The sequence below is a fragment of the Falco rusticolus genome, chromosome 6 (assembly GCF_015220075.1).
Source record: "Falco rusticolus isolate bFalRus1 chromosome 6, bFalRus1.pri, whole genome shotgun sequence".
In the NCBI taxonomy this organism is placed as follows: Eukaryota; Metazoa; Chordata; class Aves; order Falconiformes; family Falconidae; genus Falco; species Falco rusticolus.
In genome coordinates, this window is record NC_051192.1 from 48,917,212 (window position 1) to 48,941,078 (window position 23,867).

General features: G+C 45.9%; 2 protein-coding genes across 10 annotated transcripts; both read left to right on the forward strand.

Annotated features, from left to right (window-relative positions):
- The first annotated feature begins 216 nt into the window (after positions 1-216).
- Positions 217-3,504, forward strand: MRPL18 (mitochondrial ribosomal protein L18). The gene is made up of 5 exons (XM_037392791.1): positions 217-485; positions 626-893; positions 1,645-1,801; positions 2,808-3,042; positions 3,304-3,504. The coding sequence occupies exons 2-5, from the start codon at positions 830-832 to the stop codon at positions 3,373-3,375; spliced, it is 528 nt and encodes a 175-aa protein (XP_037248688.1). The 5' UTR covers positions 217-485; positions 626-829; the 3' UTR covers positions 3,376-3,504.
- Positions 3,505-3,608: 104 nt separating this feature from the next.
- PNLDC1 (PARN like, ribonuclease domain containing 1) lies at positions 3,609-16,747 on the forward strand. Of its 9 annotated transcripts, none has more exons than XM_037392781.1 (19): positions 3,609-4,493; positions 4,886-4,943; positions 5,062-5,135; positions 6,120-6,153; positions 6,277-6,400; positions 7,677-7,765; positions 8,061-8,149; positions 9,488-9,567; positions 10,576-10,713; positions 11,658-11,727; positions 11,966-12,051; positions 12,269-12,324; positions 13,283-13,350; positions 14,123-14,176; positions 14,392-14,434; positions 15,005-15,104; positions 15,552-15,727; positions 15,902-16,000; positions 16,570-16,747. In XM_037392781.1, the coding sequence occupies exons 1-19, from the start codon at positions 4,418-4,420 to the stop codon at positions 16,640-16,642; spliced, it is 1,587 nt and encodes a 528-aa protein (XP_037248678.1). In that variant the 5' UTR covers positions 3,609-4,417; the 3' UTR covers positions 16,643-16,747. The 9 variants fall into 9 exon arrangements, 8 of the variants coding, with proteins under 8 accessions (XP_037248678.1, XP_037248679.1, XP_037248680.1 ...); XM_037392779.1 differs by having other exon boundaries at positions 3,991-4,493; positions 8,049-8,149; XM_037392780.1 differs by having other exon boundaries at positions 3,991-4,493; positions 8,049-8,149; positions 13,286-13,350.
- The last annotated feature ends 7,120 nt before the right edge of the window (positions 16,748-23,867 follow it).

Sequence of the window (23,867 nt, forward strand, 5' to 3'; positions counted from 1 at the left end):
GGTGCGAGGGGCGGGATCACGCCCTGCCCGCCCAATCCGAGGGCGCGGTACGGCCCAGCCTCAAGCCGCGATTGGTGCGCGCGGCCGAACAATGGCGACACGCCGAGTGCGGGGCAGGGGCGCTTCCAGCAGGTTCTAGAAGGCAAGGCGCGCTTGCGCGCGCTCCTCTCCGGGGCGCGGCCGACGCTGGGGCCTCACCTCGGCGGGGCTCGGCGCGCCGGCTCCCCGCAAAGCGGGCAAGGGTTGTAAAAGCTCAGAGTAACCCTGAAGCGGAGCTCAGCGGCCGCTGCTATGGGGTAGGCGACATCGCACGGCCTCCGGCGCCGCTTGTGCGTGATGCGGTAGCAGTAGATCTGCAGCCTGCAGCGCAAAAGCAGCAGCAGGTTTACTTTTAATAACGGTGGGCAGGTTTTTTTGTAGCCGCTCTGGTGTCTGCCCTGCGCGTTTGGCAGGCGCTGGGAGCGCACCTCCACGCCTTGCCCCGCGTAAGTCCGGGTCCTGGGCCACCCTCCCTCGTCCTTAGGCCCGTTCCAGGGCCGGTATCTCCTCGCGCCCTTTTTCAAGGGGAAAAATTAAAATATGATCTCCGAGTCAGGGAAAAACGTTTCCTGCTTTATTCCGTCAGACATGACACAGGGACACGTTCCCACAGGCCGCACCTAGTGCGACGGTGGTCGGCGCTTCTGCGTGACATCATCAACTGAGGCCGGAAGTCGCCGGTGTCTGCTTCCGGGGACAGTGCCGGCTTCGCCAAAATGGCGGCGCCCGGGTGCACCTGAGGGGAAGATAGGCGACTGTCGCTCGAGGCCGTGGCGGACGCCGGCTCCCCATGGCGCTGAGCAGCCGCACCTGCCTACTGCTGGTGGCCAGCAGGCTCCAGGCACGTGGAGCGGGTAAGGTCAGGCCCCTGCGGCTCACCATGCCGGCCTGTGCCGGCAACAGGGCTCCGAGTCCCCCGTGCTGGCGGCGGAGGGCCGTTCCCAGGGTGATCCGCAGGCTGGATGTCTCGATGGGGCTGCGTCGCCGTGCGCAAGTCCCGGCTTGTGCTGGGCTGCCCCTTGTAATGGGTGTTCGGGCTGCCGTGGGACGGGGTCGCTGCTGGAGGGTCTCCGGCCGGGGCGGGCGGTCTGGCGAGGAGGAGCCCTGCCCGTCGGTTTGGGGAGAGGCTCCCGGTGCTTCTCTGGACCGAGACGTTGTATAGCAGAGTGAGTTTGCAAACCTACCTGCAAATTCGTGTTTGTTAGGTTAATTAGTGACGATTAGCCTGACAGGGCCAAGGATTTTTACCTTCTTGTTTGGTAGTGCTGTTATTGGTTCTTTGTGTGCTGAACTTTTAATATTCTGTGAAGTCATAATCCTAGAAACTTTGTAGTCAGGTCTGAATTTATATTTTATGCATGAGTTTTGAACCAGTGTTAAAACTTTATGTACTTTTAATTTTTAGTTTAGAGTTCACCTTGTAGTTCTGTTATTTCATCTATTTAATGTTTAAAAAAAGCGCTGATTTTGCCCTGCTGAGTTTTACAAGCTGTATCATTCTATGTCGTATTCATTCTACTGTGTGCACTACTTTATATTTTTTTTAAGTCTGTGGGATCTTTTTTCCTGCTTTCCCCCAAAGTTTTTCTTTTGTGTCAACTACAGCCAGTCTCAAAATTGAGACCGAAGCGGACACAAGCGAAAATGAGGTTGTTGCCCCAGACTTTACTAACAGGAATCCTCGGAACTTGGAGCAGTTGGCCCTGGCTAGGAAGGAGCGTGGCTGGAAGACGACATGGCCAAAGCGTGAATTCTGGCATAGGTGAGTCAGAAGGTCACCAGCAGAAATTAAGACTCCAAATGAAAACAAACAAAACAAAACCAAACCCCAGAAAAAACACCAGGTGGAAATACTACAAAATATGCTTTTTGGGTTGCTGAATCAGTTGCCCCCTTAGTTGTTCTTATTCTAGGTATCTTTTGTGTTCAGAGAACAGTAGGCTAGCATCATGTTAAAGTTGGCATATGCGGTGAAGATCTTTCCATCTCCTGTTAAGGTAGCAGTAACATGGCTTAAGCAACTGCCATTTGACTTGGGATTCTCCTAGTCCTGTGCTGACCATGCATCATTGTTTTATTTGAGGCACTGTAATCATCTGGTGGGTGGGTGGGTGTGTATGTGGGTTTTGTGTTGGGCAGTTTGGTTTTTTTTTTTAATGCTGATTGCATTAAGTAGTTCTTAACTTGAGCATTCAAAATAATTTATTTTGAGGTGAGAAGTATGTCCAATGTGTTCATACTTGGAAATCTGATATTGTCTCAGTACAGTAAGAAATAGTTGCTCCCAATACTTTAGTTGTGTGTTATGGCTTAAGAAGTCCTGCTTGATCACTTGCCGATCCTGACAAGTTAATTTGCCATGTAAGCACAAGCCTGTAAGAGACTGCGTAGCAAACTTGAAATTACATTTCTGCTGGAGCAGTTTCCTTGATCTGGGTAATAGATCACTGCAGCACGCCGTGCAGGTGTACAGTGCTTGGTTTGGAGTGCTGGCGTGAGTTGGTGTAGGACTGTGCACCTGAGTAACAAGTGAAAAGTTGCTCTTGGAATTTCGCTCTACTGAACTAATAATGAGTCCTATTTTATGTCCCAATAAGCAAAATCCTAGGTAATAAAAGCAATATTAAGAATTCATTATTACATTAATAGTTCTAGTACATTCAATTTCATGAAGTGAATCACTTAATGCCTTTTAGCATTTGTGTGTGTTCTCTCTTTGCATCTGGAAAAGACATCACAATCCCATGTTATTTCTTCCCTGCACCCAGATTACGGCTTGAGCGCACACAGCATTATGTAGAAGCCTTTGTTGAGCGCCCCAATGGGGATATTGTGGTATCTGCCTCTACCCGAGAGTGGGCCATAAAGAGACACCTATATAGTCCTAAGGGAGTAGCAGCATGCAAAAACCTTGGCCGCGTAATGGCGCAGCGGTGTTTGGAAGCAGGAATCAACTTTGTGAACTTCAAAGCTGTTATCCCCTGGGAGCGTCGCTGTGACTCGGCAAGTACCCATCTCCTTACACTTATTTGGCTCTTTGTTCCTTTTTAAGCATTAATTTTACTTCACCATTAATTTGCTTACGTGGCTTGACAATCCCTTCTTGCAATGCTCAAAAGGGTAGCTTTGACAAGCTGCGGTTCCTGGAATTATGCTTCAGTGAGACTGTTAACCTCTGCCCTTCCATGTAACATGTCCCTGTTGGTATTCTGGTGCCAATTGCTTTTTCTTTGTATTTATTTGTGTCTCTATCTTTTAAACAAGATTCAGGAATTTGAAAAAGCTATGGAGGAGGGTGGTGTCGTTCTGCGTGAGCCACAAAGAATCTATCGGTAAAATGGAGACTGTTGGGAAAACCTTCCATGGAACAACGATCACTTCTTTAGGTGCACGTAGCAGCACAGTGAAGGTTCAGAGCTGGAAAAAGTTGGAATGTGACGTCTTACAATAAAATGTTTGAATGGACGGGACTATGTCATATTCTTGATCCTAAAATTATCGACACCTTTAAGGCTAGAATAAACTGTTGCCATAGTTCAGCTGGACAGGTTAACAGAATTTACTTAAGAATTCAGGAATTTTAAAGTATGTTCTATTTTTCATACTTGATTTTGCATTTGTTCTAACCTGGAAATGCTTAGATACTTGATACTTGATCCCTGTACACTGCCAGTCTAATTTAGCGAAATACAGTAATCATGTCAATGTTTAGAATCGTAATAAAGTTATGTGCTACATTTGGTAAAAAGATCAAACTCCCCCAACTCATCCCTGCAGCTTTCTCGCAGCCCCTTAGGTCTGAACTGCTTCAGCCCCACCCGTCTAGGAGGGAAGCAGCACAAATGCCAGCCGCAGGGGGTAAGAAGCCCCTTTCCCTTTGCGTGTCCCGCCGTGTGGCCGCCGGCCGGTGCCGCCAGCTCAGCTCCCCTCCCCTGCCCGGGGCCGGCGGCGCTCCCGGCGCGGCCCCTCTCAGCGGGGCCCGGGCTCCGGCTCGGCGCGCTCCTCTCCGCCAGCGGCTGAATCCGGAGCGTTCTTAAAAATCATCCTGGTGTTTTACTGCGTTTAATTCACCTAGCAGCTGGTGCCGTTTCGTAATGTTCAATGGCTCGGGGACGGCGTAGCTGCCCGAGCTTTACTGGCGAAGATGAGGCGGCGCGACGGGAGTGAGGGCCCCGCGCGGCGGCTCCCCGGCCTCGTACGCTTCCAGCCTCACCCTCCCGCCTTCAGTGCCCGGCGGCTGCCCCGTCCCGTCCCCTCCCGCCCGGCTCAGCCTGCGCTTCCCATGGCTGCGGCCCGCCTGATTCCTTAAATCCGGGCGAGGGTCGCCCCGGCGGCGGTGTGCGCAGGCGCGCAGGGCCGGGGCAGCGCGGAGCCCGCCATGGAGATGGGGGCGGCCGCCTTCGAGCGGCGCCTGCCGCGTCTGCGGGGCCGCGTCCGCCGCGCCGCCTTCCTGGGTGAGCCGCGGCCGGGGGGCTCTCGGCTGGGTCCCCGCTGTCTGCGAGCCGCTTGGCGCAGGGCCAGGCTCCGGCGTGGCTGGCGCTGAGGCGTATTTGCGCAGATAATGGCGCTGGTGTGTACACGTAGGGCGAGCTCTGGGGCGCTGGGCGTTAAAGCGGGCAGCGGCGGTGGGGAGCGAGCCCTCTGCCGTGCTGGCCGCAGCGCAGTGAGCTGGGGGTCGTGGTGTGTGTTAACTATACACACTCTCATCTCAGTTGCCTTTTTTCTTGAGCTGTGGGTTTGACACAGGTTACGGCATAGAGAGGTGTTCTGGAGATTCTTGTTCTGATGCTGGCAAAGTACCTGCTTCGTATTTCATATTTTTTTTTGTTTCCTTTCCACGTCCCAGCCATTGATATGGAGTTTACTGGGTTATATTCAACTGCCACCCAAAATAACAAGCCCAGGTAAAAGCTGTTGGGCTGGAAATGTGAGGGGTACTTGTTGCTCTAGCTCTGGGAGAGCTGCCTGTGCATTTGCAAACCTCCTTGTTTCCATTCCCTCCAATTCTGGTTTTGTTCGTAGCCTGTTTGATTCCCCTGTGGAACTGTACTTGAAGGCCAGGCAGAGCATTCAGCGCTTCACTGTTACTCAGCTTGGTAAGTGCTGTTCTGACACAGAAAATAATCTCCCGAGGTCTTAGTGGGAGCTGCCCTTTTGCAAGCTGGCAGGCCCTGCAGGTGCTGGTGGTTTTAATTCACTTGTTACAGAGACATTTGTTTGCTGTGGTAGGTTTTTTGGTTTTTTTTTATTTTCACTCAGATGTTTGAATTATATCAACTTTTCAGTACTTTAAATAATGTAGAGTCGGGTGGGCCATATACTTTTTACTGGTCTAAAGTTGTTCATATTTAAAGATGGCAGGTACTAATACAGGGCTTTTAAAACAGGATGCAAGCAAGAAGCAGGGGACAAGCTCCTAGTCAAAGCTGTGGCAGTTGGTGTAGTGTATGAGTAAGGGGACTGTTAGAAGAACATGAAGGCTAGTATTTCTGATATTCCTAAATAAAAAAAAAAATATCAGCTTAAGAAAGGGCCTGTGGTGGTAGAGGAGGGTTATTAACGGTTAAGAACCAGTTAGAGGTCAAGAAATCGGCTCCAAAACCGCTTAAAATATTGTTCAAAGACTTAGGCTATGTAAGATCTTAATGTGCTTTTTAGGGATTAATAGAAAAAAAAGAACCTAAGTGGTAAAAAACATGTTTCAGTCCTCTGTGGTGCCTAGCTCCTTCCAAACCCTTTTGTGGTGTAGTTGGACCCACAGACCTATGTATGCATAGTTGGAGATTTTCATCACCAACTCGCCTCTTCTCACCCAATGCTCAGTCTATTTGCTATTTTATCAGACTCTATTCCTTCTCCCACTTAACACTAAAAGCTTGTCCCTGTTTCACTTTCAGGGAGCAGGGGAGTGGCCTGGCAGTTGCTGTTAAGATTTGCATTGTGGTGTTAGTGAATGGAAAACATGTACTCCATCGGGGGGGGGGGGGGGGGGATCCCTACAGCCATTATCTAATTTTCACAGTATCTGTAGACATCTAGCTAAACATTGCCATTTCAACAGAGATTTCTCTCTCTTGCAGGGCTGGCAATATTCTCAAATGAAAATTCGAACAAGTAAGTTAAAAAGCAGTTTTCTGTCTTAATTATGACAGTGCAGTTGAGATTTTATGCAGAATTCTCTTGCGAGGAGTTATTTCTTACAATTACCTTCTAGACATATTTTTCTTTTCATTGTAGGTATGTGGTACATTCATACAACTTTTTTCTCTTTCCTTCAACATGGGGAGTTACGGATGTTGAATTTGCCCTCTCTGCATCTAGCATTCAGTTCCTGTCTCATTATGGCTTTGACTATAATAAGGTATGTAATCTTTCTGCCAGAAATCTAGAACAGAGGAAGTCTGTGCAATTACAGGAGAAATTAGGATTAATATCCCTAAATGCTACATTTCTGGGGTAAACAGCATCTCGCTAAAGTATGAACACATCATGTGGTTCATTATCAACAGGGAGAGTGAGTGCTGGTTTTTCTGAACTGCTGTAGAGGCAATAATCCCATGTATGTCAGCCATACAGATTTCTCCACCTCAAAAAAAGGAAACCTGTCTGTGGTGAGCCAAAGAGTTACTGAACAGACCCCAGTGGGCATTTTTACTAGCCATGAAGGTGGGGAAATCTCAGTTTACCTGCATCTTACATATTACCACATTTCCCATAAAATTCAGACTATGTCATCTCGTAAGAGCACTTCTAGCAATTTTTGGACAGGAAGCATCATGATGTTGATACTGGAGGAATTTTACCAGTGTGCTTAGCTGTAAATGTTGTAGCTATGTATCCACAATGTTGCCCAGCTGTACAAGTCTGTATTATGTAGTTTAGCTACTAGTAGAACACTGCATTGTATAGTTTACTAAGTAGATAAGAACCAGTCTGAAACCAAGATGTGACCCCAGAGTGCTGAAAGAGGGCCAGAAGAATGGAAGGTCATGAAAAGAATAAGAAGAGGAAGATGACAAAGAGGAGAATGAAGAACGGATAAAGATATCCCAAACAACCACTGGAGGACCCCTGACCCGTTAGGCCACACATGCGTAGTAAGGGTGTAGATATGATAAGTAGTTCTTGGAACTGTAATGAATATGCTAATCGTTTCTCCGAAATGTCATTAATGTGCGTAGATCGGCCATATAAAGATAAACAGTGAAGAGAGTCAGTATGCATGTTGGGCATGTCGTCCCCCATGCATCTGGTGCCAAAAATAAAGAACGCCTGCTGTCTAAAACTCCAAACTAAGAATTAGAGTTTTGTCTCTGACTTTTTGGTATCGGTATTTTGACCCTTGAAGTATCTCATTGAAGGAAAGGTAAAAGCAGAGCAAAAAAAATAATATTACAGTTGACAAAAATCCTTTTCTTTCCTCCATATCTAAACATGCTTCCTTTATGTAAGAATGCATCTTGGATTACCTACAGTTTATATTTTTGAAGAGGATATTCTGAGAATGAGGCACAGCAGCATCTTTGAAGTATATGCAGGTTTTGGACCTGGCTAACCTGCTGTTCTCTGATTTGCTGCAAGAAAGTCCAAGGGAGAGTAACCAGCCTAGCTTTTTTTTCCCCCCCCCCCCACCTCAGTTCCTCAAAGATGGAATCCCATACATGAATGAGGTACAGGAGAAGATCTTTAGCCAGCATCTCTTAGCGGGTAGCTGGAACATCAGCAGGTGAGCACTATTTAGAGAGGTGGGTCCTCAGTACTGACTGTGTTGACAGCTTACCTTCACTAGGATCGCGTTCTGTAGAAATATTAAAGCCTATTGGCCTGAATGTCTTGTCACCAGCATTTCCAGCACACTGTGGTCTCTCCAAAGGAAGACTGAGATCACAGGATGTAGTCTGGAGAATTGGGTGAATGTTGGGAAGTGATGCTTTTGCATTCCCACAGCAAAGTATATGGTAAAGAGCTCTTTCTCACGCTTTGCCTCTTTCCACCTGATCCTGCTTTAGTGTTGTGAACAGGGATGTGCTGAAGAAAGCTATTGATGAAGTGACCTGTTGGGTGGGTGCAGCAGAGGAAGAGGAGACTCTGATTCTGCAGGATCTGAGCGGTATGAAACGGGGTGCCTCCCTTGGGCATCTGTGGGCTCTGAGTGGCTTTATCACATCTCCTGAACCTCTGGGGCTGCTACTGTCCTTCGCTACCTCTTCTGTTAAACAGCTCTGTTGAGAGAGAACCTGTTGAGATGGGCACCTGTGCCCATCCTGCTCTTACAACTCTTTGCCCTGTCTCTGCCTCTGCTCCTGTCAGCATTCAGCTCTGGGCTCTGCCTTTCTGCTCCACTGGGGTGGTGAGTTTTCCTATAGTGAAGTGAATGTCTAGGTACTTGGACCATGCTTTTTGGTAACTGACTTCCATTTTGTGCTTCTTCTGAGCAGGAACTGAAGAATTTGTAGTTGTTCTGAATCAGGAAAACTTTTAAACTTGTTTTAAATCCTGGGTGGTCTGGTTTTTGTTTTTTTTTCTCCTTGGAGAAGTGAACAGCAGGTCTCCTTTCAGAGTTTGTTCTGTCTCATGTGGAGCATCAAGGAGTTATATATGCCAGTGCACTATAGAGCTGAGGGACAGGGAATTGTAGCAGAGAAAGAGTTTGTAGGTTTGCTCACAGAAACCAAATCTTGACACTCTAGATCAGGGAATAAAATACAGAAAAGGTTACGAAGGACAGAAAGTATTTAAGGTTTTGTCTGTTGGGTTTTTTTTTTTTGCAGAGTGTGAAATACAGGGGTTGGAGAGTGTGCTGTGTTTTGTATCTGCTTTTTCAGCTGTAGTAGATATGATACTAATATTTTAATAGGGTCTGGCAATGGTGAGCACCTGTGACAAGACAGACTATTAAGTAAACAGTAAGACTAATTAAGGTGTCTTTTTTGAATGCTGTTCAGAAGGGGACTGGGCTAGTTCCTTATCATCTGTGGGGGGAAATGCATTTTTCCCTCTAATACATGCTTGGCTTCTGTGTGTGTTGCACCGAAACCTTCCAAAATCACAGATGGTCTTTTTTGTGATAGTAGTCTTCGTCCCTCTTCTTTTTCAGTTAGTCTTTTCCTTTCCTCTGTGTCCTTGCTAAAGCTTATTATTGCTGTGACCTTTTTTGTTGTTTGTTTTTTTTTTTTTTGTTTTTGTTTCATTTGTTTGTAGTTTTTTTCTGGGAATGGGGTGGGGTGGTGTTTCTTGTTTGTTTGTGGGGATTTTGTTTGTTTGTTTGGGGTTTTTTTGCTGTCATCATGTATGGCAATGTACCAAGATCATACATTCGGGAGTATATGCTGTATGTACAGTGGGGGAGAAGCATCTGGTCAGTCCTGCCTAGAAAAATGTGGTTTCCTAAATAGGCTTGTCTGTACCTATGAAGTTTTTACTTTTCTTTTTTTCTCTTTTGTCTCAGGCTATCAGGTGTTTGAAGTTCAGCTGGTTCTGAGACAAGCTCTCCAAAATGTTTGGACACAACCTCTTGGAGACAAGAAGGTGAGATGGAGATGTGGACCTTTTGAAAAGAGGGTTTCTATCTAGACAGATAGGACTGGCATTCTTGCAGGGACCTTGAAATGTTGCTTTTGCTTTTAATGATAGGGTCCAGGAGGAGAAGACTGTGACAAAAGAATGTTCTGGGAACTGTTCATTATGGGATCCCAAGAAAAGAAATCCGGAAAACTCAGTAACTTTGGTTTCTGTTTGTCCTGTAGCCACAAAATACCTTGAGCTGGAAGTGCTTGTCCTTGGGGCACTTCTGGAGGGGACCCTCTCTGTGTCTCCAGACCTTGCTAGATCTCTCTTTCAATACCTCTACAAGAATGTACAGTTTGTAGCCTTTTTTTTGGTGTTTTTCCTTTGATGACTTTTGCCATGTAGTTGCTTTGAAGGCTTGTACTCTGTCTGTTCTGTGGCTTGCTGTTTTGCTATTGCTATTTTACATTTGGTGCATTTTTTTCTGAATTAAATCTATGGCTGTGGACTTCTCAAAATGTTGTATGAGTATGTTACCAGTCAGTTGCTTAAAGTAGATCATGGAGGTATTTTTTTTTTCTTCATTGGTACTATTTTGGTCTGATAACCAGTGTCAACAGAGTGACAGATTTACTCAACCTTCTCATCTGAAGTGTAGCCTTTGGGGACTCGGTTTATGTGATTGCTGGCGGGTTTTCTGGTGCCATGAACTTACCAACTTACCATATTTGTATCAAGTTACATTGAATTATGTTTGTTTGTGCTCCAAAAAAGCCTGTGGTAGGAACTGTCCTCTTAAAAAAAGAAGCATTAATAAGACACCCTTATAGCAGGTCTCTTCTGTTACTGGAGCACTGGTCTCCATACGAAAGAGAAGTGAGACAGTCCTGTGCTCCCAGGGGGATGCACTATTTCTCCATCCTTCATAGCCTACAAGCTGAACTTGTCCTCAGCATTACTGAACCCCAGTAAGCAATGTACATACAACTAGCATGGGATGCTGAGATACCCAATAACTGTTCTTTTCAGGTAATGGTGAAAAAAGTGAGTCCACAGCATCGTTGGCTTCTGGAGAACTCTCCTTATGACTCCTGCCGGAAGGAGCTCATTCTCCTATCTGCCCGGGGCTTCACTAACCTCTTCCAGACACTTGTTAAAGCCAAGAAGGTAAAATACCTTATCCCTAATCCCATTTTAACTCTCTTCCTTATTCTGCTACACTGGATGTAGAGGGATGATAAAAGATAAAGTAGTAATTTGTATTAAACGACTCACCTCATTCGGTGTGACCATCCTGTCCGGTTGTCAGTAAAACCGAGATGAATACTTACGTTGCAGTCATGGTTAGGAAAAATGAGTGTTAAACATTTCATCTTCTTACTGACCAGGTCCCGCTCCCAAAGCATGCTCAGAATTACGGATCCAAACACTTGATTTCCCTGTGTTACTTTTCTATTACTGCTGCAATCCAAGTGCAGCCAGGGGAGAGGGAACCAGAACCCATTCTGCAATGTATTTCTTATTTCATTTGAGAAAATGCAGGAGTCTGCAATGTTAAAAATCCTTGTGTTACACAGCATGAATCACCATCTAAGGAAGCTGAGCAGATTCTTGCCTTTTGGGCAAGTTACTCTTTTTTTTCAGCATGTGACAGACCAGTTTATTGAACCCAGTGGACCATTGGTCTGATTATATGTGGGAATTCTTCTGTTCTGTATGCAGATGATTGAATGAATCTCAGCTTCAGAAGACTGTGTGATGTGCAGGCAAAGGCTGTCCCTGCCTTTGTGAGTGAGCTTATAAATGTGATCGCTGGAAGGTTTTTACCAGCGTTCAGTTGAACTATGAATCCACCTAGCTCCTTAGGTCCACTGAAAATAGAATGCTTCTGGAAAAAATACTCCACTCCGTGAATCCACAAGTCTTATTTTCTGAAAGCAGTAATCTTCCTGTGAGCCTTGCAGCCTGAATGACTGGGTGAGTGTGTGGATGCTGTCTGCCAGAGGAAAGGGTTATAGCTGTTGAGTGTGTTGAGCATGAGAGCTGGTTGTCTCTGAGCTTTCTTCAAAAATATGCTCCAATGGGCTGTTATGTTTGTATTTTTCCCATAGCCCCTGGTGGGACATAACATGCTTATGGACCTTATGCATCTTCATGACAAGTTCTACAAGCCCCTTCCAGGTAATGCTGTACATAGGTGCTGTCCCCAGGCTGCTGCCTTTGCAATGGGGATGCGGCAGTGGTCACTTGCCACCCACAGTGCTTGGCAAGCAGCAGTACTAGTTGCCTCTTCGGAGCTTTAACTGTTGGAGCAGTACGTTGTTGCTCTGGCTTCACCTCTCTTTTTTTACTCATTTGCAATACCATTGGCTTTCCCTCAGTTCTATGCTGTCTTTCTTCACATGTGTTTTGCTTTCAGAAAGCTATGAGGAGTTTAAAAGAAACATTCACAACCTGTTTCCTGTCCTCATAGACACCAAGACTGTAACAAAATCTGTCTGGAAGGTAAGATGTGAAGGTCTTTACATTTGGAGGTAATGCTTGTCTTTCGCCCAAAAGAGAGGATATCTTTCCTCAGTGCTCTGTGGTTACAGAACTGTGATTGTTGCCCTGAGACATTCTGATTTTAGTTCTCATTTAATGAATCGGCAGTACCAGCAGATGAGTTCACTTACCATGAGGTCTGTCTTGGTCGGTTTTCTAATACGTTCTTCTTTTACAGAAGCATCCATTTCCTCGAGTATCTAATCTTTTGGAGATATATTCAGTTTTGTGTAGGTAAGTGGTGGGATATAAAGCCTTCAACAATCCCTTTGTTTTCTTGGGAAAGATATTTCAAAGTCAGTTATTTCACGTATTCTGTACTTTCCCTCCTCCCAAATGTTTTTCAGCTGGTTTCTTGTTTTTCTAAATTTAAAAGCAAAAGATTTGCTCATCTGTCTTGTAAAGTAATTGTGAAATAAATTATTTGTTCTAAGTCGCTTTTCATATTGTACCACTGGTAGTTCATTTGTCATGAGTTTGGCTCGCAGACAGCCTTGACTCTGAAGTTGTATGTTGCTTATGTTGTGTTAGGAAATGAGTGAGTTTCAGGTCTCAGTGAAAATACACCCTAATTGCAAATGACAGCTCCCAAGAAATGGCTGCACTGAGCCCAAAGCAGTAACTAATTACGATGTTCAAACAGAGTGTGTGCCATGATGTGGTAGAAGAGTTCTCTTTTTTTTTTTTTTTGTTTGTTTGTTTGGTTGTTTTTTTTTGGTTTTGTGCTTCCCTTGTAGATAAATTGCTAAAAACAAACAAAGAAAAAACACCTCAGAATCCCAGTACTATATTTATAAGCACTAATTTTGTATCTCCTTCTTGGGAATAGAGGGATGAGGGGAAACTGGCAAAATTTTGCTTTTCTTAGCAAATTTGACATGAACGCAATTTCAGAACCATCTAGTCACCTCCTTTCCTTGGAGTTTTCCATTGATTTTTAGTTTGGCTGACACTTTTTGTATGCAGTTAGAGCAGATTTGCAGCTTAGAAGGTTTGACTAGGGGAAGAGACTGAGGAAGTATTTAAGAGTTAGTTTTCAAGTATCCTAGCCTTTTCATAGAATACTACCGAAGTTCCTTTTAAAGTCTTCAGTAGCTTTTTCTGAAGTGAAGTCAGAGGTCACTAGAGAACAGTAACTTGTCTATAACGTACTGAGGAAAGGCAAAAATCTTATACACCCACTTGTCTTCAGCAGCAACCTGAATTCCAAAGATTCAGCATGCCCAGTGATAACTCCTGCAAGTGACTGCTCAAGATATGGTATGTTCGTAAGCAGATCTTCAAAGTCAGGTAGCTAAAAAGGGGTTTGTTGTACCCTGTGGATATCCACATGCAAGGCATGAGTGAGTGCCAGTGGGTCTACTGAATTTGCACACATTTTTGTCCAGACCCAAAGCCTGGGCTCCCAAAATGTCATGTATTCTGCATGTCCCTGGTAGCTGCTGAGGGTAATGTAGGGCAGGTTTACATCATGTTGCTAAGTTGGGCTTGGAAGGGGCAAGGGGAGGTGGGAAGCAGCAGTCCTAGAATGGAAAGTAGTAGGAGCTTAAAGGCAGGGAGGTCCTGGAAAGTAGCAGAAGCTCAGTGGTTCATGTACAGGAGGTTGTGTTCAGTATGTGGTGTGATACTGGCTGCAAGGCAGACATTTCGTGGCTTCTCATGGCAGCAAGGTGTCCTGCAGTGCAGGGCCTGCTCTGTATTGAAATGGTTCCCATACCATCAATAACATATACAACACAGTTTTCTTTAGATCCTTATAAAAGCTACAGTTTTTTTAATGGTCATCTCACTAAGCTTTTCAGACATTCATGTAACTGCTGCCTTTGTGTTGGTATAATTTTAAAATGCGTGGCAGAAGCATAGACTTTGTTGGGTGTAAAGGTTTGAGGGCGAGGAAGGAGACGGCTGAGAGGGGACACACACCTCCAAAACACAACAGTGGATCTTATGAATGTTAGGATTCTGCAGTGGAGCAGTATACTCAGTGTGCTAAAGGTGTTCATTCCTTTTTGTTTTTGCTGGACACTTACAGCTGAGAAGAAATGTCCTCATGAGGCAGGCTATGATGCATTTCTCTGTGGTTCAGGTAAAATGCCTCTTAAACACTTCTTCAGAGTTTGTGTGGGGACTTGGCAATTCCTTTCCTCCTCCATAGCTCTATTTCATACTAAGACATACTTGTTACATACAGTCTGTTGCCCTTAGTAACTTAGCTGTACTTCAGTGAGTTTTTGCTTTCCATTCGTTTAATTATCTTTCTTTAGCTTTGTTCTAATGCCACCTCATTATTCCTCCTTCTAGTTCTTCTGAAGTCGGCTCATTTGCTACTGTGCGGATACACAGAGTGAGTGATGTTTAAATGTTTGCTGAGAATTGCATTACATGGATGAGTTCTACAGAAAACTGTTTTCAGTTCACTCTGGCTGAATTTCTGCTTTGCAAGCTCGCCTTCCTTTTGAATAAGAGAAAGTCTTACTGGAAATGTCACTGTTCTAATTAGATTTTTATTTTATAATCTGAAAGTAGTAGCTTTATGTCAAAGCTGACATTTAAAAAATGGAATCAGGGGCCATGTGGTGGCTCAGAGATTGGGAAATGGCATTGTGACTCCTTTATCCTTGAACAATCTCTCAAGTTCAGTTCACTTGGGTAAGGGTCAAATAATTTCCCATTGGTTTCCTTTTTTGACATCCGTGTGATTCAGTGCCTTCAGTTAAGTTCCTAATAGGCAGCTGTTCAAATCCCTTCCCTTTGCTTGCAGCATTTCGACTTCTTTAGAAGATGCCAAGATATGAAATACCTATGTTGTCACTAGTTAAAGAGCTGCTTCAGGAGCTCTGTGCTCCATAGACACTGTGCAGCAGTGCAGTGCTGAAGAAACAAAACTTTGTTCCATTTTTGTTTTCTGATTTAGTGATGCAGTGGAGGTTGATTCTTCTTTCTCTCGATATCTCCCCGTGTTAGCAGAGTATCTGAACAAAGTGAACGTCATCCGAGGTGGTGTTGCTAGCATTGTGCGTATGCACTGCAGGTTTGTGACCAGGTTGTGGGGTGCATGGGACAGTAGCGTAGTTGATGGCTTTATTAGAGGACAAAAACCCAGCAGTGCCTGGGCCCACCTTGGCAGAAATTGTTGTCATACAAATGACACAATTGATCTTTCAAAATGATAAATGAGTTGAATTTCTGCTTTGTGAAATATATTCATATTGTTATCCTGTAAGATGGTGTTAGTTTACGTTGCTGTTTCTCTGATGGTTTATCCGTGGCAATCATGACCGTTTGCTTTTATGTATGATGTTTAGAAGAATCTTGGGACAAAAGAAAAATAATTTTACGCCAACAGCGATGTTGTCCAACTTGTCTTATTTTGGGTCGCATTTTGCATATTTTCTGATTATATTAGTAGTGCTTATATAGTATTTGTGAACTCGGATGTCTCCGTATTGTACACTTTACAGAATTTTTCTGGGGAAGATGCTCCCTGTCAGCGTCCGCCTCTCTTGGTTGTCCATGTCCGAGGCTGGTCAGGGCTGAATGAAAGGCAGATTCGCCAAGAGTTTAAAGCATTTTGTCACTTTGATGTGAGACGGCTTTCAAAGGACCAGTTCCTTCTTCTCTCCAATAAATTTAAGCAGTAAGTGACCGGAAAGTATTTCTTTTTTTGTCCCTTGATACTCTCTGATCGAAGTCTTCATCCCACCCCTTCCTCTGCTGTGACAACTCTTAGATGAAGAGATTCCTGTCCCGAGCTGTGGGGTGCTGTAAGCAGTGTGCAAGCCACGGCTCAGGACATCTGCTTTCATTACAGCGTCAGGCGCGTTCTGCGAGATGCTAACCATCCCCCTCGCCTGGGGGTATCCATCTACCGCCACTGGAGACACTCTCCGAGCATCAGCTGCCTGCTGCAGTGAGTTACGGAGATCCCAGGAATGGGGGAGGGGGAGAGTGTGCCTTTCAGGGTGCCTGGCCCTGTCATGGCAGCAGTCTGCTGCTCTTTTGCAGTGTTCTTTTCTGCCAGCTCTTCAAGAGAAAAAGGGGTTCAGGAGGAGGTTCACTTGCCAGCTGCTGGGTGGCTACTTGTGAGCGTTCAGCCCTGGGCAACTGCAGTTTAATCTTGACCCAGGTTAAACCGGGGAATGTTACCCTGTGGGTAACACAACACTGTGTATGTGCTACCATAACAGAGGGTTATCTTAATGAACTGTAATGCTAGCTCTAATAAGCCTGAGGGGAGAGAGGCAGTGTCTCCCAGGTGTGGGATAGATGTTTTTTCTACAGCAGAGTTGAAAGCTCAGTAGTTAGGAGAGAATTCCAGATTCAAAGTACAACCCTTTTGTGAGGTGGTGACAGCAATGTTCATGAAGGGTGAATTTCTGGTCTGATAATGTTTGGGAAAGAATCTCACTGCTTAATAACAACAAAATTAAGCCCTAAATACAAGTAGCCTAACAGCATTTTATTATTCTTGCCCTTTAGAGTCTCTGGTATTGTGGCACTCTGGTCTCTCTTGGCCTTTGTACTCGGAGGAGCTCCCTGCTGTTCATTCTAAAGGACTGCCTTACAGATGAGGCGTGAGGAACGCAGACTTTTTTGTGTTTGTCTATGTTTTGTTTTGTTGTATTTTGCTCAATAAATATGTGGGGGCAAAAAGCTATGAAGAGTGTTTTTAATTCTTTTCTTGGAAATGTGTTTTTGAAGAGGATGTGTTCATTTCCAACCTGTGGTAGTTTGTAATCTGTTCAAAGCATAGTCCCCTCCCGAAGAGGGAGAGATGGTTCTTCTGATGCCTAATTTACTTTGATCCTCTGTTGGTTCTTCACAGCTATTCGTAACCCCAGTTTGTTCCCAGTGCTTGTGCTGCTGCATTAAACACATTTCTGATGAGGTTATGAAATGAAAGAGGTTATTTTTAGCTTCAATTGTAAAGCAGGTGAAATATCACTGTTTACCAAATGAAAATGGGCAGCACTGATGGAAGCAATTGCTTTTGGGGCACATGAAGGATTCTGGGGAATAGTGAATCATTTGCAGTGCTGTCAGTGTTGTTCAGTGGTACTTTCAGTGGCGGTGTAGGTGATAGGCAAGTGCAATTTATCAGCTTCCAGTTTGTTGAATATACACAGGTGAGCTGGCACACATTTATCTTTGCTTCTGGCGCACAGCATGTGAGAAGCCCTTTATCCATAAATATCATGAAACATGATCAGTTTCTGTGATACAGCTGGAGAATTTGTCAGTCCAGGGACTGTGGTCTTCAGAAATTTTTCTTATTAATTTCCTTCTCAAAAACAACCTGCTGATCTGTGGTTTCCAGATAATGGTCCCTGGATTTCATTAGGCAGACCTAGTTGGATGGGGCCCGTGATCATCTGCTATATAGAATCTGCTGTTAATCAACTGTAAAGTGGGAGTTGCTGCAGGGGACCTTAAAGCAGCAGCACAGTATTGTGGTGTGCCTGAAGATCACGTGCTCTCTGCTGCTAATGGTTTGCTGCTGTGCTGCTCTTTAGAAGACAAGGGCTGTATATCTTCAGATGTGGCTCAAGTTCTGCACAGCTGGTGGTTTTTAGCCTTTGTTTCATAAGCCAGCTCCTAGCCAGACAAGTAACTGACTTCTTGATGACCTTTCTTTCTTTTTTTATTTTTGGTAACCCCTTCAAGTGATGGGGTTCTCTGTCGCAATGTTCCTTCAAATACCATTGTATCTCCCTCCCTATTTATTCTGTAATTTTTGTTATCTTTCAGCATCATTAGACACCCTTCTTGTGTCAAGGAGAGCACAGGCTCTGTGTGTTGTGTAGATTTGGGAAAACTTCAGCTGGGCGTTACGCTCATTTTCCCATAAAAACACTCTTCTTGGCTTATGATCTGAGAAACAATACTCTTGTTCTCTGGGGTCCAGATTCATCTAACTACTTAAATATGGGGAGGTGCAGACTCACTTGCATGTAATCTGTAGTCTGTGGATCATGCTGTTACCTGTGAGAAGCACAGCATTTTAAGGGAGCACGCACTTTGAAGGAACAAAGAAATTGTTTGTTCTGTCTTTAAATTTTGCTCCCTTCCTCCCATTTTCTTCTCCGGGTGGCACACTGACAAATAATGAATTAGCTTCCTGCAGCACTGTTTGCTCTCTTGGCTTACCCTCTAGAGAAACACACTTCCCTGTGGAAGAAAGCAGAGATCCTTTCACTCCTTTTTGAGAAATAGCCCACGGGTCTTCCCAGGGGACAGACATACCTTGTGTAGCGACGTTGTGTAATGGATCAAGAAACTTGGCTTTTCTGCATTACAGCTGGGAGAAATTGCAAATTAACCATTGCTGTGGATCCTACTAGATTTTCCTACTATAAATCAGAGAAGTTTACATGCAGAGCAAAGACATGAAGAAATGAGAGCGAGTCGAGTATATTCTGATCTCCCTCCTAGGGGAAAACTTACAGAAACAAGTTGCGTGTCTGTAATAACCTGGGGTCACTCGCTGCTCAGAGCCTTTTAAAGAGATCAATCGCATATGCTAGCAGTCAATTCCCATGAAATGGGTTAGCTGAGGGCTAGGCTAATGAATCAGAGCAGCAACTTTTAGCTGTGGGAACAGATTTACAAGCTTTTCTGAGCGGCTGTAGATCAAGACAAAATCTCCCTGAACATGCCGATCTGGCCAATCTGACCTCAGCTGTTGTTTTTGCTCCAGACCAGGGAACTGTTATTAATTGAAGTTGGAAGTATCAAAAGTAGTTCAGGTTATGCCTGTTCCCGCATGTCTTCTGCAAGGAGTTTGGGGGGTACTTTTGATTCTTGTGAAGCCAATTCAAGGGGGTGGAACCTGCCTTGTAACTCTGGCTCTGAAGAGGTGCATGTCAAAGTCACCGAGAGGCTCTGAGGGCTGGCGGCTCAGAAAATCCAGCCTGTCAGTCTAAGATGGTGACAAAACCACAGCAAAGGCCCCAGCTGCAGCTGTAGCACACCTGCTTCTCAGCCCTATGAGAAACTTGTACTTCTGCTGTAAGGCTTGAAAGGATAATTCCAACCCTCAATGAAAAAAGACGTTGAATTCAAGTTGTAAATATGCATATGGGAAGTATAGCCCTGCAAATGGAGCACTGCAGATCAGAGCGTATTTCCAAGAACAATTTGATTTTTGAGACATTGACTTTTTTTTTTCCCCGCATGTTTCAGATTAAATATATGTTTCTTGAGGTAACAGCTCTACTCAGTAGGAAGCCTCTCAGGGTACCTCCCGTTGCTGAACTCCCAGAGTGGAAGTCTTGCAATAGAGGAGCTCAACATTGTCTCAGATTAAAAGAAATACTGTCAGACCAGACTGTTGCTGAGAAATTTTATTTTTGTCATTAATTTGGGGGAAAAAGAACCCACCCACCCCAACACATCAAACACCACTGTTCAATTATGCAAAATTGTCTATGGATCCATACATGGAGAAGGCAAAACTTATCTCTAAATATTCCTTAAAACATCACTCTTACTGCTTGTGACTTCAGTGGTGACATACCAGGCACATGCTGGCACTGAAGGAGAGCAGGATTTACCTCTCTTAGAAGTCAAGATACTTTTTTTTTTTTTTTTTATAGAAGAAATTTTTATATACTCATGTTTCCTGATGGTGTGAACCAAGGCTTCTTGATACTAAGCATTCAGTCAAAATACATCATACCTGAAAACCTCGGTGCATCTTAGAATGGTGGAGTTGCACACGTCTTGTTGGACAATTCAAGTGAAACAGCCTGGTGCCAGCATCGCTCGCCCCCTGGGTTTGGGGTAGCCCAGCCACTGTTGGCTGTACTGCAGTGCCACAGCTGGGTCAGAACTTTATGTGCTGATGAAGCAACTGAGGAAATCTCTGTGTGCCTTAGATGGGAAAACCCTGCTGTACGACTGCTTTGTTCACAGATTTTTGTGGTGTTCTCCATATGCAGCAGTAGATCTGACTTTTATTTTCTGGTTTTAACTTGCTTTTTCCAACAGCACCTCTCTACTGCTTGCTGTAGTCTCCACCACTTGAGAACCCCCTGCAGAAGACTGATTGAGGGGTCAGCGCACGAAATGCTGTGGCAGTATTTCTTCCAGCATCCCTTATGCTTAAGGAACTGGGGTGATTACACCCTGTCTGACACAAAGGACCCTCAGAAGGGGAGCATTGTGTCGGCCAGGACTCCTCACTAAGGTGGATGTGTTAAGAAGATAACAGACTAGCAATGCTGGGGAGAGCACAGATCTGTCCCTTGGTTTGCCGGAGGAGCCCAAAAGCAATGGATTAGAGCTGTGCTGGAGGTGTGGCTTGTCTCGTGGTGGGGCTGGCTGATGACTGAGATGACTGGCTTGCAGATTTGCCGCTTGGGCTAGCCCATGCATCCCCAGGAGCGCTGGTGGAGGGCTACCCATGCAAACGTATGTAGGCACTGTGTGTTTTGTTGCAAAGGCTGTGGCTGAGCACCAGGGAGGGAAGTAAGCCGTCTCCAAGCCCCACCTGTGCCCCCGGAGACATGTGGAGTTCATGGGGCAGAAGACGGCTGAAGGTGGCTGCGGGACACAGGCTGGGGCAGGCAGAAAGGGGGGAGGAGGCTGAGCAAGGATGGAGACTGGAAGGAGAACATATGCAGGCAGAGGTAATGGGAAGGAAGATTTTCTTCTGGAGGTCCCTGAGGGGCTGTGAGTTTGTTGCAAGGCAGGAGGCCATGAAAAGCAGCGCAGAGCTGTAGTGCCAGGATGCACGGGGCATCCTGGAGGGAGAGTTTACACCCTGTGTCTCACCCAGCTCATCTATGCTTTTTCTTGCTGCAGAAACTGCCTTGTTCAAGTTTGTGGTTTTAACCAGATTTAACAAAACCAGCCCTTCAAGTATTGTGTGAGCACCCTTGGGGTCCTCTTCAGGGAAAGAGCATGGGGCAGCCCCAGCTTGGAGGAGTACCTGGGCTGGGGTTGCTTGGTTTTAAGCACAGGAACGGGATGCAGAAGCACTTCTGCCTGAGATTCAGACACCTGCCCTGCAGCTCGGGCAGGGGAACGAGACCCATACCTTCGGCATAGGGGGATATTCAAATGTGCCTTCCCCGTCAGCCTCCTAGTAAACAGGTGAGTTGTCAGATCCTCTTGCAACTCCTTCCCAGCTGGGTGAACATATAGAGATGAAGAGACAGATATTTCACCAAGGGCAAGATGGAGATGGGGCTCTTGTGCCCCCTCCTCCTCATGCAGGACAGCCAGGGGCCTCCTCCAGACACAGGACTGACTGACACTGGTTCTTCTGCTTCTGGGGCAAGCGTGCTGAGCCATAGACCTATAAAGACCTTCTGCAATCAAGCTTTGAAAGAAAATAGCAACAGCAAGTCTGTTGGCAAAGAGCCTAATGCCAGTGCTGTTAGACTCACTTTTAAAATGCCTGTGAGGTAGAAATCTGCAAGAACTAACGGTTATGATGCAGGAGGAACACATGGTGTCCTGGCAGAAATACATTCTGTTAAAAAGAAAAAAATAGAAAAGTGCTCTATTTAAAACATGAAAATGGGTTATTCCACACCACCCAGGCACACACAAATTGAGGAAATCCTAAAGCAGTTCTAAGTCTGGACCTGGTCCAACCCACTGACACCTCTGGAGTTCACCTGCATTTCTAAGCAGTGGAAGAGTAATTGGCAATCCTAATTCTGTATTTTGAAGTAATACAAACTATTTTATTTGTCCCATAAAACTTGGCATTAGTGATTGGACAGAGCAGTGGCATGTTCTGAGCTTGCTCTGAGAGATGCTGTAGGAATTTCTCTTTTGCCTCCAGCTTTTGGTTACCAAAGGTCATGCTGTCTGTAATTTCTCATTGTTTAGCAAGCTGTTTGCTTACAAGTGCAGCCAGCGTAACCAAAACAGGCAGTTGTTCACTCACCCGCTGGAACTCATCTGTCCTGTGCATGAAACATGCACAACGGACTTTGCCATTCCTGCATAAACACGAGGCTCTGCAAACCCACAGGCTCCCACAGCTGCCTGCAGTGCTCAAAACTTGCCCCCTCCCTTGGGATGCGGGACTGAAGCAGCTTGATGTAATTGTTCCATAGGGCCGCTGGGTCATGGGAACCGATGCCACAGGAGACATGCTGGGCTCCTGGGCCTCCACTGTGGTCCTGCAGCCTCCAGCAGCTGAGCAGCTTCCAGGGGATGGGCTGGGGCTGGCTGCTCAGTGAGGGGTGTTTGGAGCCTGTCTGCAGCCAGAGGCATCCCTGTGGAGGGGGAGGATGCTATTGCTGCACAACTTGCATTGATGAATCAACTATATGTACCATAAGCACAAGAGAACAGCACGGCGATGGGGGAGAGAAATGCAACCGGAGCTCTTCCTAATCCCATATGCACCTGTCACTGTCTCTAGACTCCCAAATACTTGCATAGTGTGGCTGACACCTCCAGTTCCACACCCACTCCCTACACGTAGCTTCCTTTACCTGTGTGCCTCCGGTGGTGTTATTGCTGGAGGAGGCACCTGGAGGAACAAGTCATGCCTGCTGGTGGCTGCTGGCCCATGGGGCAGTCACATTGAGCAGGAGGCAGGGCTGCTGCTGCACAAAGTGCTGCTCCGTCCCCTTGCTGCAGGCGGTTCCCCAGGAGGATGTGCTTGCCTATCTGCTGTTTTTATTAGTATTTGTGCTAAAGCAGCGGTCCTGAACTCCTGGCACACATGCCAGGATTAGCAGCCTCACTGCTGGCAAGGTGGGAGTACAAGAGGACCCTGGTCCCACCTTTTCTTCCTGGTTGCTGGCCCCCCCAACAATCCCAGGGTCAGCAAGAGTAAGCGAGAGATGGGCTTTGCCTCTCCTCTGTGGGGAAGAAGGGCTGGGAGGAGAGGTTGGATTTGGAAAGGACGGGCAGGAATAGGTGGCTGGGAGCTGGCAGGTGTGAAAGGGTTTGCCTCTGCTGACCTGCAGGGTGAAACTGGGCTCCAGCCCAAGGCTGGAGATTTTGGCACCTTCACTGGCACATGACTTCCTCGTGGCTGAAGGTTACCATTTCTCTCAGGGTTTTGCATTCACCCTCTAGTCTGCCACATCAGCACAAAGTCCACCCAGCCCACCAGAGACAGGCAAGAGGTCTGGAGCAGCCGACCTGAGAGGCTGGTAACCCGCAGCAAGGGTCAGCATTTCTTGCCTGCCACTGTCCTCCAGCTCTGCAGTATAAACATGAATGCAACTTTCTTTGTAAGTATGGATTCCCCCTACCCCAACACTTTTTCTAGTGTGGGGATGGTACTCTGTTCCGTGTCCATGTCTCTTATCCTCAGGCAGCTGAACACAGCCACGGTTGCCGCGCTCTGCACCCAGCTCTCCACGGGTGCCAGAGCCGGCCTGGGCTGTGCCAGTGCCCCGGCATGGGCAGCCTGCCCGTCCCCAGCCCGCTGCGCTGGAGCTGGTTCCCCTGCCCTGACTTCTTCCATCGGGGGACTGGGAGGAAATTTCCCCGAATCACTCTGGCAGGGTCTCTGCCTGATTTTGATTTTCTTGTCAGGGGATGGGTGCCTACCCAGTAGGGTGGTCTGAATGTTTTTTGCTTCCTTCATTCCTTACCCATGCAATACCCAAGTGGCAGCTTCCCATCCTATAGCTGCTTGTGTTCCATTTTTTAAGATGTGAAATGCTCTGTCTCATTAAAGTTTTTAGGATTTAGTGCTTTTTTTCCAAGAAATCCCAAGTTCACCTATAAATGCAGTTTTCACCACAAAAACGGGGAAATTTTTGAAAAAAAAAAAAAAAAGAAGCAAGTTCACTTTA